The 15,960-nt window shown below is 43.3% G+C and overlaps 1 protein-coding gene across 1 annotated transcript in view; it reads right to left on the bottom strand.

Annotated features, from left to right (window-relative positions):
• FRMPD3 (FERM and PDZ domain containing 3) overlaps positions 1-15,960 on the bottom strand; it is a 178,142-nt gene that overhangs the window by 105,149 nt on the left and 57,033 nt on the right. Inside the window, exon 5 of the mRNA XM_030210741.1 lies at positions 2,213-2,317. Within this exon, the coding sequence (XP_030066601.1) occupies positions 2,213-2,317 (105 nt within the window). The remainder of the gene's footprint in view (positions 1-2,212; positions 2,318-15,960) is intronic.

The raw sequence follows: 15,960 nt of genomic DNA, 5'->3' as shown, positions 1-15,960 counted from the left end.
TATGCTGCTTATCCTAGAAATAAGCAGTGGATTTTCCCAAGTCCATCTTAATAATGGTTTATGGCTTTTCTATTAGGAAATTAACCAAATTTTTTTAAAACCCTGCTAAGTTAACTGCTTTTACAGACTTCCTAAAAGAAAAGTCCATAAGCCATTTTTAAGATGGACTTGGGAAAATCCACTGCTTATTTTACTCTTTTGGTATATTGCCAGATACTTGTGAAACAGGATACTGGGCTTGTTAGACTTTTGTTCTGTCCCAGTATGGCAATGCTTATCTACTATAAAAAAAAGCACCTCCAATGTTCTGAAGCTGACTCCGTGGCACTGAAATGTTTGTAGGGTTCGTGCTGCCTGTAATGCTGTAGCCATCTCCTGTCCTGATGTTAGCGTGCTTCCTGGTTCATCACAGGCAGCACTGACCAACCACACAACAGCAGCACGGGGCACACCAACGGACTCAAAGAATAGCGCAACCCGCGTGCCCGAACACAGATTCACACACAGAACTTCACCGAAGCAGAAAGACAACTGGCCTCAAGACTGCCGGTACCGCCGGGTAACCCCCCCTCAGAGACACACCTCCTCTCTCCCCTGCCCCCCTCCCTCCAGCCGCCCATGTCCAGCGACTCTCCTCTCTCCCCTGGCCCCCTCCAGGCACCCATGTCCAGCGACCCTCCTCTCCCCCTGCCCCCCTCCAGCCACCCATGTCCAGCGACTCTCCTCTCTCCCCTGCCCCCCCTCCAGCCACCCAGGATTTCCAGCGAATTCTTCAGGGCAGGCAGGAAAGATCTCCAGTCTTTCCTGCCCGCCTCCGGCGCTGACCCTCCCCCGCTGTTGGATCGTTCTTCAAAATGGCCACCGAGACTTACAAGGGCGGCCTCCAAGACTTCAACAGAAGTCTCGCGAGGCTGCCGCTGGAAGTCTCGGTGGCCATTTTGAAGAGCGATCCAGCAGCGGGGGAGGGTCAGTTCCGGCAGTGGGCAGACAAGACTGGGGATCTTTCCTGCCTGCCCCGAAGAATTCGCTGGACAACCTGGGTGGCTGGAGGGGGGGCAGGTGAGAGAAAAGAGTCGCTGGACATGGGTGGCTGAAGAAGGGGCAGGGGAGAGGAGAGTCGCTGGGCATGGGTGGGTGGATGGAGGGGGGCAGGGGAGAGAAGAGAGTCGCTGGGCATGGGTGGATGGAGGAGGGTTCAGGGAGAGAAGAGAGTCGCTAGACATGGGTGGCTGGAGGGGGGCAGGGGAGAGACGAGAGTCCTGAGATGAGAGGGGGGTCCTGAGACAAGAGAGGGGGGTCCTGAGATGAGAGAGGGGGGTGGGGGACCTGAGACACAAGGGGGGGTGGGGTCCTGAGACGAGAGAGAGGTGGGTCCTGAGATGAGGGGGGAGGGGGTCCTGAGATGAGAGAGAGGGGAGGGGGTCCTGAGACGAGGGGGAAGGGGAGAGAGGGGGTGAGGGGGAGGGAGGTGAGGAGGAGGGGGAGGGGTGAAGAGGGAGGGGGAGAGAAGGGAGGAGGCTAGGGGAGAATGCAGAGTTGATACACATGTAGGGGGGGAGGCCGATGGAGAGAGGAGAATTGCTGCACCACGATGGATGGAGGGGGCAGGGGAGAGGTGCTGCACATGGATGGATGAAGGGGGCAGGGCACAGAGGACGTTTGCTGCATATGGAAGAATGCAGGGGAGAGAGCATAATTGGTGCACATGGAACACACACTACACTCTCTCACTCATAGAGACACACACATTCTGTCTCTCTCTCAATCACACGGACTCTCAATCACACTCTCTCTCTCTCTCTGACACACACTTTCTCTCACACATACTCACTCTCTGACACATACTCATTCATTCAGACATGCTCACTCACTCACTCTCTCACACATACTCTCTCCTAACATTTCCCTTAAAAACATAATTGCCATTAGTGGACAACCTTGCTAGCGCCCGTTTCATTCTTTCAGATTTCAAAGGGTGTGGTTTGGGCAGGACTAAAATCTACATGTGTATTCCCCATTTTACAACGGGAACACACATGTACAGGGAATAATTCCCACAGTGGTGTTTACACCTGCTCAAAGACACAGCAGATCCTTCTTTGAAATGCCACTAGAATTGAGCACATTGCAACCTGAATGTTTATATTTATGTTCTGGGTAAAACAGGACTCAAAATCACATAAAATACATAACACTAAAGGTCAGAGCTTACTGGATCTGTCTCACCAACTTTGACTTGTTCTGAAAATCGAACTTTCACTGGGTTGGACCTCAGCTTCGCCTTTTTGGCTGCACTGATGAAAGCAGATTTTGGAGACTGAAAAAAAGGAAACCCAGAGTATTGTTAAATTTAGATTACAATACCTGATGTGCAGGAAAACATCTAATCTATTAAAAGCTGTAAGAGTAGAATCAGAGGCGCAATACAATTATTTTTGGTATGTCCCTTAGTCCAGAAAATTCCTCTTTCCCTTAAGGAAATGGTGGAAAAGAGGAGAGTAGGATGCTTGAATGGAGCCCCAGTTGTGTTTTTGTTTAAATGTTCTATTTAAATTCTGCTTAGCTTCTTCTCTTCATGCTCAAAGGCTGAAAAGTTGTAGAGCTTGTTGATGAGAGAGCCTGTTACTGAGGGCTCCTTTTACAAAGTGGTGGTAAGCCCAGTGTGGGCTTACTGCTCACTAAAAAGGAATTACATCTGGGCTATCGCAGCAGCCTGGTGGCAGTTCCCACCCAGCGTGCCATCATATCCAGCGCTACAAAAATATTTTAATTTTTGTAGCGCCAGCGTGTACCTGGAGGTATTTTATTTTGTTACATTTGTATCCTGTGCTTTCCCACTCATGGCAGGCTCAATGCGGCTTACATGGGGCAATGGAGGGTTAAGTGACTTGCCCAGAGTCACAAGGAGCTGCCTGTGCCTGAAGTGGGAATCAAACTCAGTTCCTCAGGACCAAAGTCCACCACCCTAACCACTAGGCCACTCCTCCACTCCTAATGAGCAGACTCCCTCCCTCCCAAGTTGCAGACCCACCTCCCTCCGTCTCTCCCTCCCAGTTCAAGGCCCCCTTCACGCCCTCCCACCGAGTTTCAGACTCCCCCCTCCCTCCGATTGTAACCCCCCCTTTGCATTACTGCCGGCCCTTCCCTCCTCCCCCCCCCCCCCCCCCCCCCCCCCCCCCCCCCGTGGCGCGACCCTCTGGACACCACCCTGCTCGGTCTCTGGCCCCCTTCAGTCCCTCCAGAGTTACAGACTTTATATACATTCAAAGAATAAAGTGAATTGGTTGAACCAGAGGTTTGCCTTGCTGTCCTTCATTTCCCACTTCTGCCCCCCTTGTTGTTCTTCACATGGGATTTTTCCTGTTCAGCTACCATTTGGGATTCAGAGACAAGTACAGTCACTATTCTATGAAGCAGAAGCTTGTGAAAAGAAAAACACTTTTACATTTTTTCTCAAAGTCAACAAATGTAATTAATCTTTAAGATGCTGTGGCAATAAGTTCCACAGGGACAGAGCAATTACATTAAAATGTGGCTTAAATAACAGACAACTCTGAATGAGACAAATGCCAGGTTTTTATCCTGTTACTAAAGTGGACAAACTGGCTGATAAAACAGAAATGAGTGATTTCAAATAATCTGGAGCCTCCCCCAACCCCCCAAAATATATACACTAATGAAAAATTTTTAAACTGTATCCAACTAGTTGCCAACCAGTATAGCCTCTAAATATGGAGTAATGTGATGACAATAAGGACAATCAGTTACGAAACATTATTCCACAGAGAGACCTCATATTAAAGGAAAATCTAAAGGAATCTGAGACATGAAAAGGTTTAGCAAATCTAAAATGACAGGAGTCATTATCAGTGATGGTTCAATATGTTCCACTCTTTGAGTGCTGCTGCCTCTTCATTGCTTAATACCAGCTCTTGCCGTTGCCTGGAAGGTTTTCCAGTGAGATATGTGGCACTCCTTTGTACTGATATATACAGACCAAGACTATTCTGTGCCTCAATACTTGCAGTTCAAGATATATCTTTCTATTTGACTGTTTATAAGGCAATCATTGTGACACTGCTTCTTGACAAGGACCTCACATAGGAGAGAACAATGGTATTGGAGCAATTTCTACACCCCTGCCTGTCATAAATTCTAATGAATGACACTAAGTTGTGACGTTATCGATGTGGGCTACTGTTAAGATGAGTTATTTTACCACTAACGTGTTATATTAGCACAGGCTCAATTTTATGAAATGAGACCTAGTTACTAGCAACCACCAAGAGGTCCAGATCTCTCTCCCAACACCCTTCCAAGTCAGGATAGACACCCCTCTCCCCCACCGAGCCTACCTAAATTCTCTGGTAGTCCTGCAGTACAACTGGGACAGAAGCAAGCCCCTCCTGCTCTTCCCCCTAGTGGCTGCCTCTTATAAAATGGCTGCTGAAACATTTCTCAGCAGCTTCACGGTACTACTAGGGGCATTAGGACTGTGTCTTAACAGTAGCCCACATTGATAACTTTTTCCCCTAAAACAAGAATAAAGGTGGTTTTGATCTTACAGGTAGTTTGTGTAGCCTAACTCTTTTCTTGTTGTTACATGCTGTGGAGTCAATCTCAGCTCATGGTGACCCTGTGGATAATTGTCTTGAGCTGTGTTCAGTCTTCAGTCATTTGGCTAGTTGTTGAGAGATGGGAATCCATTGCTATATTTGTTGGTTTGATCCAGTCTTCCTCTTTTTCACTGACCTTCAACTTTGACCAAACAAGATGTCTTTCTCTAGAGGTCATTCTCTTTGCATGATGTGTCCAAAGTATGAAAGCTGAAGTTTTGTCATTTGAGCTTCCAAAGAAAGCTTAGCTTTGATCTCCTGCAATATTAATTGATTTATTCTTTGGGCAGTCCAACGTATACGCAGTGGGCCAGATTCAGTAAATGGTGCTCCAATTTAGGTGCTGGGAAAAATCTGTGCTAAGCGCTATTCTATAGAGAGCACTTTGGGCTGAGCACCCTTTATAGAATCACACTTTGTAGAGCAGATTCCCCCACACAGCTTTCGGAGCAAGGACTTACACCAGCTGAAACTTGGGGTACAGGGATAAAAGAAGGAAAGATGCAAGGAAAAGGTACAGAGAAGGATGACAAAAATGATAAAGGGGATGGGATGACTTCCTTATGAGGAAAGGCTAAAGCGGCTAGGGCTCCTCAGCTTGGAGAAAAGGCGCCTGAGGGGAGATATGATAGAGGTCTATAAAATAATGAGTGGAGTGGAATGGGTAGACATGAATCACTTGTTTACTCTTTCCAAAAACACTAGGACTAGGGGAGCATGCAATGAAGCTACAAAGTAGTAAATTTAAAACGAATTAGAGAAAATATTTCTTCATTCAAGGTGTAATTAAACTCTGGAATTTGTTGCCAGTAAAAGCAGTTAGCTTAGTGGAGTTTAAAAAATGTTTGTATAGATTCCTAAAAGAAAAGTCTATAAGCCATTATTAAAATGGACTTGGGGAAAATCCACTGCTTACTTCTAGGCTAGGCAGTATAAAATCTGTTTTACTGTTCTGGGATCTTGCCAGGTACTTGTTACCTGGATTGGCCACTTTTGGAAACAGGATATTGGGCTTGATAACCTTTGGTCTGTCCTAGTATGGTAATGCTTATGTAGCATTCTATTTCCATTTGCCTTTATTCTTCAGCTCAATGAAAAAATCTGAAAAGTGGGATTTTGATGAGGCAGGCTTTCTGATCTGTATCAGAGGAGCTGTCCCGAATGTGGTGCTGAACAGTTGTGAAATACGCCTTAACAATTCCCCAGATTAGACATTTGTTTTTGCAATTATTTGTAACTTTATTACAAGTGTAAATTCCAAAGAACTTTTTTACAGCAGTGACTTCAGCCTTGAGAGTTTGGAAATAAAGCATCTATAAAATCTCTTAACCTAAATGGTTCTACACTATTCATAAAAATTGTTTCCACTGAAGGAAACCAGAATAAAAAAAGGATGGCCTGTGTTTTTCTTTTATTATCACAATCAATTTTGTGAGCAAGATTCATTTAGGGGATAATTCCGACCTCTTTGGCTGGTACATATTAAAATATAGTTGAACCGCTCCAAGAGACTCTTTTACTGCCCACAATATAGCGGAGAAGCCATAGTACTTCCATTTAGAATTCTACCCTTGAAGCTATTGCATTGTGTCCTATGAAAGCTATGTATAAATACTCAGGCTTTCATTTCTCTAAACAGCCAAGTTAAATTCAGATTGTTCTAGTTAATGTCACAACCTAGTTTTATTTTGCTTCTGAGCATGAGTGCAGTTTGGATATAATTTTAGATGCATATCTGCATCTAAACCCTGGGATTCAATATATTACACCAAGATTTTGACATGGAAATCAAAGCATATTCCATAATAATGCACAAAATGTAATTAGTTAACTAGGTAATTAGTGCTAGTTGGATGTTAACAATCAATTATCAGCACTAATTGGCATTGCTAAGCATAGTCTGTAAAGTGGTGCATGTAAATTCTAAGTTACATAGTTGAAAAGGGGGCGTGGTTATGGTCATGGAATGTGTGGGTGTTTGTAAAATCTATGCTTGTTGTTATAGAATACATCCACACAGCAACTAATTTAGACATTGGGATTTACACGAGGTTTTAGTGGGCCTAATTGACTACAACTAAATTTAGTCACATGGACTGGTACTCAGCGTATTCTATAAACTCTGTGGAAATTTAGCCTTATTCTATAATGTATGCCTAAATTAAAGTGTACTTTATAGAATATGCCTAAGCAAATTTCATTTTGGCGCCAAATTTTTAGATGTGATATATAGAATCTGGTCCAAAAGAGGTAATTCTCTAAGGAGGCTGTCAACATTTAGGTGTCAAGAACTGGTCATTTTTTATGAATACTGGTATACATGTGCATACATCTGCACACTGGAGTGAATTCTATAAATGATGCCAAAAAATTGGTGCTGAACCTCCCCCCCCCCCCCCCCCCCCACACACACACCTAAGCAGCATTCTATAAATAATGCCTAAAGTTTGACACAGTTTATAGAATAATGCTTAAGTGGAGAGTGTCATGCATAAATTTAGGTGCCACCACTTGCACCAGTGAAAACATGGTGCAAATGCCTGCACCTTAATTTAAGTGTGGAGCACCAGTATTCTATAATTACGTGTGTAACTCAAAACCACACCCTTGATCTGCCCTGAAACACCTATGATCCTCCCATTTCTGTGCCCCCATTTTTGGACTGCATGTAAATTTTAGGCATGGATCCCACACCTAAATTTACACACATACGTCCCAATTAAATCTAATTAGTGCCAATAATTGCTTTTAAAAAAGATAATTATTGGCACTAAATGGCTCATTAGGAGTGGAGGAGTGGCCTAGTGGTTAGGGTGGTGGACTTTGGTCCTGAGGAACTGAGGAACTAAGTTTGATTCCCACTTCAGGCACAGGCAGCTCCTTGGGACTCTGGGCAAGTCACTTAACCCTCCATTGCCCCATGTAAGCTGCATTGAGCCTGCTATGAGTGGGAAAGCGCGGGGTACAAATGTAACACAAAAAAAATAAAAATAAAATTATTCTATTAAATTGCACACACAAATCAGGGCCATGCCTAAATTGGTGTGTGCAATTTTTGGTGACTTTTATAGAATCCTGGGGATTATGGGGCCCATTAAATGATCAAAAAGTGGCACAAAGCAGCAGATGGACAAAGCAGTAGATGTCCAAATCGCTATTTTCAAAACACATTTTAAAGATGTTTTTCTATGCAGTTCCTCTGCAGTGCATCCAGACCACAAGGGGGCATGTCGGGGGCATGTTGAGGGCAGATTTAGATGTCATATCAAAAATGTCCCTTCACATCTCTCAGAGTCAGAACCCATTCCCCAAACTATAAAGAAGATATTTTTTGTTGGATCTGTAAGAAGAAAAGAGCATCTTATCCCTATTGGAAGCACATAGCTTCTAGGGTAAGCTCATAGTTTATCATTGATCTGCAAATTGTTTCAGTTTTCTGTAAATTTCAAGTATAATAATACTTCAAATATAGCAATTTTTCAAACATCCAATGTATCACATTTTTTTCAACTTATCTTTCAATGAAGGTCATAAGGTCAGGAGACATAAACACTGACGTAACATTATGTTTTTACTCCATGGCTGAATCAAGGATATGTCTCCTTAAGGGACAACCCAATTGCACCTCCTCCATGGTTCAATTGAGTTGAGGGAGGTGAGTCCCAGGGATGACCGGAGGATTCTGGGGTTGAGGGAGGGCTGGGTTGGGCTACTTGAGAAGGATTTTTAAAGCACAAGGAGGCACTTCATAAGGGATCCAAGGCAGTCTCAAATTAGGAGGGGGGAGGCTGGGAAGATGTGATGATTGGGGTGCAAGGGATGCTAGACAGATGTGCTGATCAGGGTGCAGTGAATGCCAGGGAAGTGATCCAAGGAGTGGGGGGATGGGGGTGTCGGCAGTCTGTGTGGTGGGGGTAGGGCTGGTAGCACAGCTGCATTTACTGACATCTCAATGAGTGCAGTTGTGCTATGGCCAGCCCTGACAGCTAGTGTCATACTGCTCACGGTGTTTATTGCCACCTTGGAAATCCCCAGGAGCAGATCTAACTCCTAATGTTAATTTCAGGGGTCACAGATGTGCCTTCTCCTCTGAAATGGAGAACAGACATTTATGTTTTGGTCCTGCCCTGTTCCCACCTTAGTCATGCTCTAGTCCTGCCCACACCACGCCCCCTTGTCATGTTTATGTTCTTCGGTTTTAGATGTTTATAACCTTGCTTTATAAAATCAGGATTTGGACGTGCATGAAGTATGAATGCCTACATGCCAGGTTATGAATATCTGAATCATGAATGGTCTTCTAAAATAAGCACCATAATGTCTTCAATCATCTTCCAATCAAGGCATGATTTTAGCAGAATTTATGCTAGTATTTTATAAAGAGATTTAGGCACCCTGCTAAAAACATTTCCTCTTTGAACATTGCTCCTGTCTTAGCATGTCTAATAACATATGGCTTATTCAATCTTTGCACTTAAGGCTATATTTTCAAAGGTTTAGGTGTCTTTATGTGGATAAAAATAGAATTAACTCACTAAGTGCTCCTTTTTCAAAGCCGCGGTACTGATTCCTGCATGGCAAATGCAACAATTCAATTCCTATGGGCTTCATTGCATTTACCATGGGGGGAATCAGTACCGCAGCTTTGTAAAAGGAGCCCTAAGTAAAATGTGTAAATGGCTTTTTAGTTGCCAGAAATTGTTTGTACACTTCCATAACCCATATACTTTTGGCCATAAACAGACATTCTAGGGCATTTTGGAGACATGGTCGAAAAGTACATACATGCATTTCATTTTCAATGTGCAGGAGGGCCTGCTGCTAAAGTATGTTTCTATGCCATCACTTTAAATTGTATAAGGGCACATATGTACTTTAAGCTGTACTGATGACCCAATATTCAAACTTGATTTATGTAGGTACCATCCGGCCAATATTCAGCACTATTTATCCGGCAGGAACAGCTCTTGGCTGGTTAAATAGCACCTAACCGGCTATCTGCGAATATTCAGCAAAGGATAGCTGGCTATCTTCTACTGAATATTTCCAGTCAGCGCATAGCTGCTAACCGGCTATATTATGTAATATAGCTGGCTAGTCATGAATATTCAGTGGTCCGCTGGCCCATCTTTGGCCACTATAAACTTAGGGGCCATTTTACTAAGCCGCATAGGCGCGTATGCGCATCCTACACTCATCAATTTGGTGCTACTGCCCATCTACCGCATGGCCCAGGAGGTAATTTCATTTTTTACATGCGTCCGCTATGCATACCAGTAAATAATTTTTATTTTCCTGCGCATGGTGGAAGCCAGGCGGTAATCATCATTCTATGCATGTAGACAACTGCCGCACGGTTACCACCACCGCTAAGTCAATGGGTGGTGGTAAGGCCTCAGAACCAAAATGGATGCTCACCAATTTTTAATTTGCCACACGTCCATTTTCGGCAAAAATTTTAAAAAGGCCTTTTTTAAAGGTGCGCTGAAAAATGGATCTGTGCGCGACCAAAACTTGCGCCTATACTAGCGCAGCCCTTCCTTAGTAAAAGAACCCCTTAACCAGCCAGTGCTAAACATTAACTTAGCCAGTTAACTTTATAGTGGTCAAGCCCCCCCCCCCCAGCAGTCTGCAGATCGCCTCCCTTCAGGCCTTTCCTCCCTGTGTCCCGCCCTCGCGCAAGTTACGTCAGACAAGGGCGGGACACAGGGAGGGAAGGCCCGAAGGGAGGCGATCTGCAGACTGCCACTGCTGCGCTTCTTTCACACGGAGCGAGGTCAAGGTGAGGCGCTATGATTGAATTCAGGGGGGCCCGGTGGTGGATGGAGGGGGTCGGGTAGAGGGGACTGCGGCGCCGGGCCCCTCTTGGAGGCCCGGGTCCAGGTCATTTTGTCCCCCCTGCCCCCCCACCCTCGGCAGCCCTGATTCAAAGTACCTTTAACTCAAGATAAGGAAAATGGTGCTGCATATAGATTATAAGACAAGCTTCTGAAACTGCTAAGTGCTTGACTTAAGCAGCTAGATTTTATCCAGGTCCACTGAGGCAAATTTTCAGCCATAACCTGGCTGGCTAGGATATGAATTTAAAAAAATCATCTGTAGAGGAGTGGTCAGAGCAGCAGGTTAATCCTGCTTCTCACACTGATGCTCTATGTGAACTTAGACAAGTCACTCCAACCTCATTGTGTCAGGTACAATAGATTGTGAGTCACTTGGGCAAGGAAGTAACTATCTCATGTCCCTGAATGCAATTTACTGTAAGCTCAGATTTTGGAAAAGCTAAGTAATTGGGGGGGTCCTTTTACTAAGCTGCGTTTTTCTCGTACGCTAGGACCCTTTTTATTGCAGCGGCCATGCAGCAGGGAGCACTTACCGCCACCCATTGACGGTGGTTTTTCACACCCACAGGAATAAGCTTGTACAGTACATACTGGCATTGTTTTGAAGAATTGCAGTGTTACGCCCTGTTAGTGGCGGTTTTGCAAATTTCTTCACAGACATTGCTGGAAATTGTTGCGACTCCTGATACAGGCGCATAGATGTCGAAACACAGCCCATGTCAGGTCCTTTCAATAAAGTATTTCTCATTGTCCAGTTCCTGAGGGTCCATTTGTGCTTTTTGTTCTGCCTTGTCTGATTGGTGTATCTTGGTTCCTCTTTTTTCTCCTTGCCAAATTTTGAGCACCAATTATAGAATTTCTCCCTAAGTCACTTATGCGAACCCTTACAGGATAGCATTTAGTCACTGCGCTGTCGCTTATGCGCTTAAATGTACACCTACCTGTGAAAGTGACAAAATATATCTATACATTTATGCATGCAAGAGGCACATGTGGGTGCCCAGTTATACAATTTCCCTTCATACATGCCATGCAGCCCATGAGAATAAAATGGGCCATACGGCTCAAAGCACACACTAATATCTGTTAGTACATGCTTAAGTTTTAGTGAACGAGTGCCATGGTTTCTAAATATCAAATCAGCCAGGCACTACTTTAATTAGATACTCGGGATATCTAATATATGTCATAGACATCCACAAACTCCAGAAAATTAACACAAGTAAAGGGTTGGTCGCTGAATCTCATCAGTAACGCACTGTGAAAAATATGCTCATACACAGTGTCTTACGTACTCGAATCTTCACTGGTTCCTTGACCACCTCCTTCCTATGTTGTTTATGTTTTACCAAAATCTTTTTATGCATAAATAAGCTTATCTTATGCTTTATCAATTATATTGTCATCAAATTATTATTGTACTCATCTTTAAAATGTACACTCTGATCTAGTCGGCATAGGGTATTCTTCTCCTATGGTTTCTAAGTATGACATTCTAAATCGGTTATTTAAATGCTGGAAATCTAAACATAATGCTGCTTATGCCAGGGGTGTAAATACCATAGCTGCAATCAGTTCTAAGCAACAAATGAGTTGGCATCTGTTCTATGTAGGATCTTGACATCAAAGAGAGCAATAATGGTGACCTGAGCAGAGCTCATGCACAAAAAAACCCACCAGAGATCTTGCTCTGCCACTGGTTCATGCATCTAATCTTGCGTTAAGTATTTACACATCTGCCTAGTAGGTGTTTTGGCTTGAAGTGTTTGAATTGCTTTTTTCCTATTTTGTAGCTACAAATTATAGCCATTTTAGCTGGAATTGTTTGTATTATTTGACTGTATTGCTTTTCAAAGATGTCTTTGAATTCTTAAACTGTCTTATTAATTCCCACACATATTCTGAGATAACCTTTTGATATTGTAAACCTTTTTGCATAATTTGATTTTTTCTTTTCTTGTTTTGTTTGCTTTTCATAATAATCATTTCTGGAAGCAGGTCCTCATTAGTTTGTAATATTTTCTGACTCCACAGCACTTATTTTTTTATGTGGATCCGGAAAAATCTGGAAATGTTCATTCTGAGTTGGAGCCATATATTTTGATGGGTTTCTCAAGGTTCTGATCACCATCATTATTGTACTTTGATTTATGTAATGTTGAGGCTTGGACATTCTGGTTCATTATAGTCCGACAGATATTTCCTTGCTTTGGTTTTGGTTTAGTTCTGAATTATAACTGTCTGCATGGATCATTGAAATCTGAGCACTTGTTTGCTTTACTTGGAAAGGTTAGGTTTAATTTCCCTGTGGATCATGGTTTCTGAAGTCAATTTCCATTGTGGACATACCTAATTGTTTAGAAATTTATCTTATATAGGTACTTAAAGGGCTCAATTCAGTAAATAGCACCCAAATTTGGGCACTGGAAAACACTGGCGCTCAGCATTATTCTATAAAGGGTGCTCTGGTATGAGTGTTCTTTGTAGAATAGCACTGGGTGCTGAATTCCACACCCAACTCTGGGTACATGGACTTACACCAGTTGAAACCTGGAGTAAATCCTGGTTCACAAGTTGAGTGTGCATCCACGGTATTCTATAACACAGCACACAATTTTCTGGAACATCCTTGATCCACCCATGCCTCTGCCATGGCCATGCCCTCATTGCAATTACGTGTTAAAACACACAACTGGGTGCATAAGTATATTTGAGTGCCAATCTGCTGTTTCGGTCCCGTTTTGGTGCTTTGCATCAGTTAGACCGTGTTTCTGTGCAAAAGTTGGGTGCCTAATTAGGTCTTAACATTAGGTGCATTTATAGAATTCACCAGAAAATGTGCAAATTCAAGAGTATAGATATTTAAATGTACAGAATTGGACACTTAAAACATAATAAGGGCAATTCTATAACAAGTAACGCATTTATGTGCCAACTGTGCACCTAAATGTATAGAATACTGACAGTTTTGCACCCAAGTCTACATTTACCTGCAAAAAATGCCAGTAGGGTGGCTAATTGGTATTCTACAAATACGAGTGGGCCTTAGGCATGGCTGACATTTAGGTGGGCAATTTATAGAAAACTATCAGGCAGATATTCAGTCCATGGAAAGCTACTACTACTACTTCTTATAATTTTTATAGCACTACTAGACGTACACAGTGCTGTACACTTGAACATAGACAGTCCCTGCTCGACAGAGTTTACAATCTAATCAAAATAGACAAACAGGACAAATAAGGGATAAGGGAAATACTAAGGTGGGAATGATAAAACAGACATGGGCACTGAATAAGTGAATAGGGGTTAGGAGTTAATAGCAGCATCAAAAGGTGGGCTTTTAGTCTAGACTTGAAGACAGTCAGAGATGGAGATTGACGTACTGGCTCAGGGGAAGTCTATTCCAGGCATATGGTGCAGCAAAATAAAAGGAACAGAGTCTGGAGTTGGCAGTGGAGGAGAAGGGTACAGATAAGAGAGATTTACCCAGTGAGTGGAGTTCCTGGGAAGGAGTGTAGGGAGAGATGAGAGTGGAGAGGTACTGAGGAGCTGCAGAGTGAATGCACTTGTAAGTTAATAAGAGGATTTTGAACTGTATACGGAAACGGATAGAGAGACAATGAAGTGACTTGAGGAGAGGGCTAGTACGAGTATAGTGACACTGGTGGAATATAAGTCATGCAGCAGAATTTTGAACAGATTGAAGGAGAGAGAGATGGCTTAGTGGGAGACCTGTGAGAAGCAAGTTGCAGTAGTCTAAGCGAGATATGATAAGAGTGTGGATAAGGATTTTGGTAGTGTGCTCAGAGAGAAAAGGATGCATTTTGGTGAGATTATAGAGAAAGAAATGACAGGTTTTAGCAGTCTGTTGGATATGTGCAGAGAAAGAGAGAGAGAAGTCAAAGATGACCCCAAGGTTTTGAGCTGATGAGACAGGGAGGATGAGAGTGTTATCCACAGAAATAGAGAATGGGGGAAGAGGTGGTGGTGAGACATCCAGGCAGCAATGTCAGACAGGCAGGCTGATACTTTGGCCTGGATTCCTGCTGAAATTTCTGGTCTGGAGAGGTAGATCTGGGAGTCATCAGCATAAAGGTGATAATCAGCATAAAGGTGATACTGAAAACCATGGGACGAGATCAGAGGACCAAGGGAAAAAGTATAGATGGAGAAAAGAAGAGGTCCCAAGACAGAACCCTGAGGTACACCAACTGATAATGGGATAGAAGTGGAGGAGGATCCACCAGAGTATACACTAAAAGTGTGACAAAAGAGATAAGAAGAAAACCAGGAAAGAACAGAGTCCTGAAATTCAAGTGAGGACAGTGTATCAAGGATAAGGCAGTGATTAACAGTATCAAAATAACAGATCGAGAAGGATTAGGATAGAATAGAGACCTTTGGATCTGGCCAGGAACAGGACATTGGAGAATTTTGAAAGAGCTGTTTCAGTTGAATGAAGAGGGTGAAAGCCAGATTGAAGTGGATCAAGAATAGCTTGAGTTGAAAGAAAGTCAAGACAATGGTGGAGAACAGCACATTCAAGTATCTTGGATAGGAAAAGGAGGAAGGAGATGGGGCAATAGTTGGAAGGACAGGTTGGGTTCAATAAAGGTTTTATGAGGAGTGGTGTGACTATGACATGTTTGAAGGCATCAGGAACAGTCGCAGTGGAAAGTAAAAGATTGAGGATATGACAGAAGGGATGACAGTAGAAGAGATAGTGCTAAGTAGATGGGTGGGAATAGGATTAGAGGAACAGATAGTTTTGAGGAGAAAAGAAAATGTGCAGTTTCCTCTTCAGTGATTTCAGAAAAGGAGGAAGGGGTTGAAGGACATTGAAAGAATGGACTGAGGGAAGGAGAGGTGGAGGTGACTTGGTTGAGAATTCAAGTTTAATCTTGTGAACCTTATCATGAAAGTACTCAGCCAGAGTCTGGGGAGAAAGTGAAGGGGGAGTTGGAGGTGAATGCACTTTGAGGAGAGAGTTCAGTGTGGCAAAGTGACGTTGAGGGTTTGAACCAAGAGAGTTTGTCAATTGGATATAGTTTTCTTGTTTGTCAAGTGAAAGAGCAGACTGGAAGAAGGTCAGATGGAATTTGAAATGTATGAAGTCTGCATGAGCATGGTATTTCAGCCAAAGGCGTTCGGCAGATCGGGCACAGGAATATAGGTAGCAGATTCTAGAGGTCAGCCAAGGCTAGGGTTTGGTATACCTTACAGAATGGGGAATGGGATGAGCAGGAGTATCCAGAGCAGAGGAGAAAATAGTATTATAGGAAGAGACAGTTTCATTGACAGACTTGGATAACATAGTGTTGAGAAGAGGTTTGAAACACTGGAGGACAGAGCAGAATAGTCAGCTGTGAGAATGGATATTCAATGCAGGGCCATTTCCGGTGACTGGCATTGAATGTTCAGTTTATTTTGGGCTGGTTTAAACTTAATTGGCTAAGCCAATATTCAGCGTTGGCCAGTTAAGCGTATACTACCGGATTCTA

The sequence above is a fragment of the Microcaecilia unicolor genome, chromosome 7, assembly GCF_901765095.1.
Source record: "Microcaecilia unicolor chromosome 7, aMicUni1.1, whole genome shotgun sequence".
Taxonomy (NCBI): domain Eukaryota; kingdom Metazoa; phylum Chordata; class Amphibia; order Gymnophiona; family Siphonopidae; genus Microcaecilia; species Microcaecilia unicolor.
This window is presented reverse-complemented; position numbering and strand designations above follow the sequence as displayed.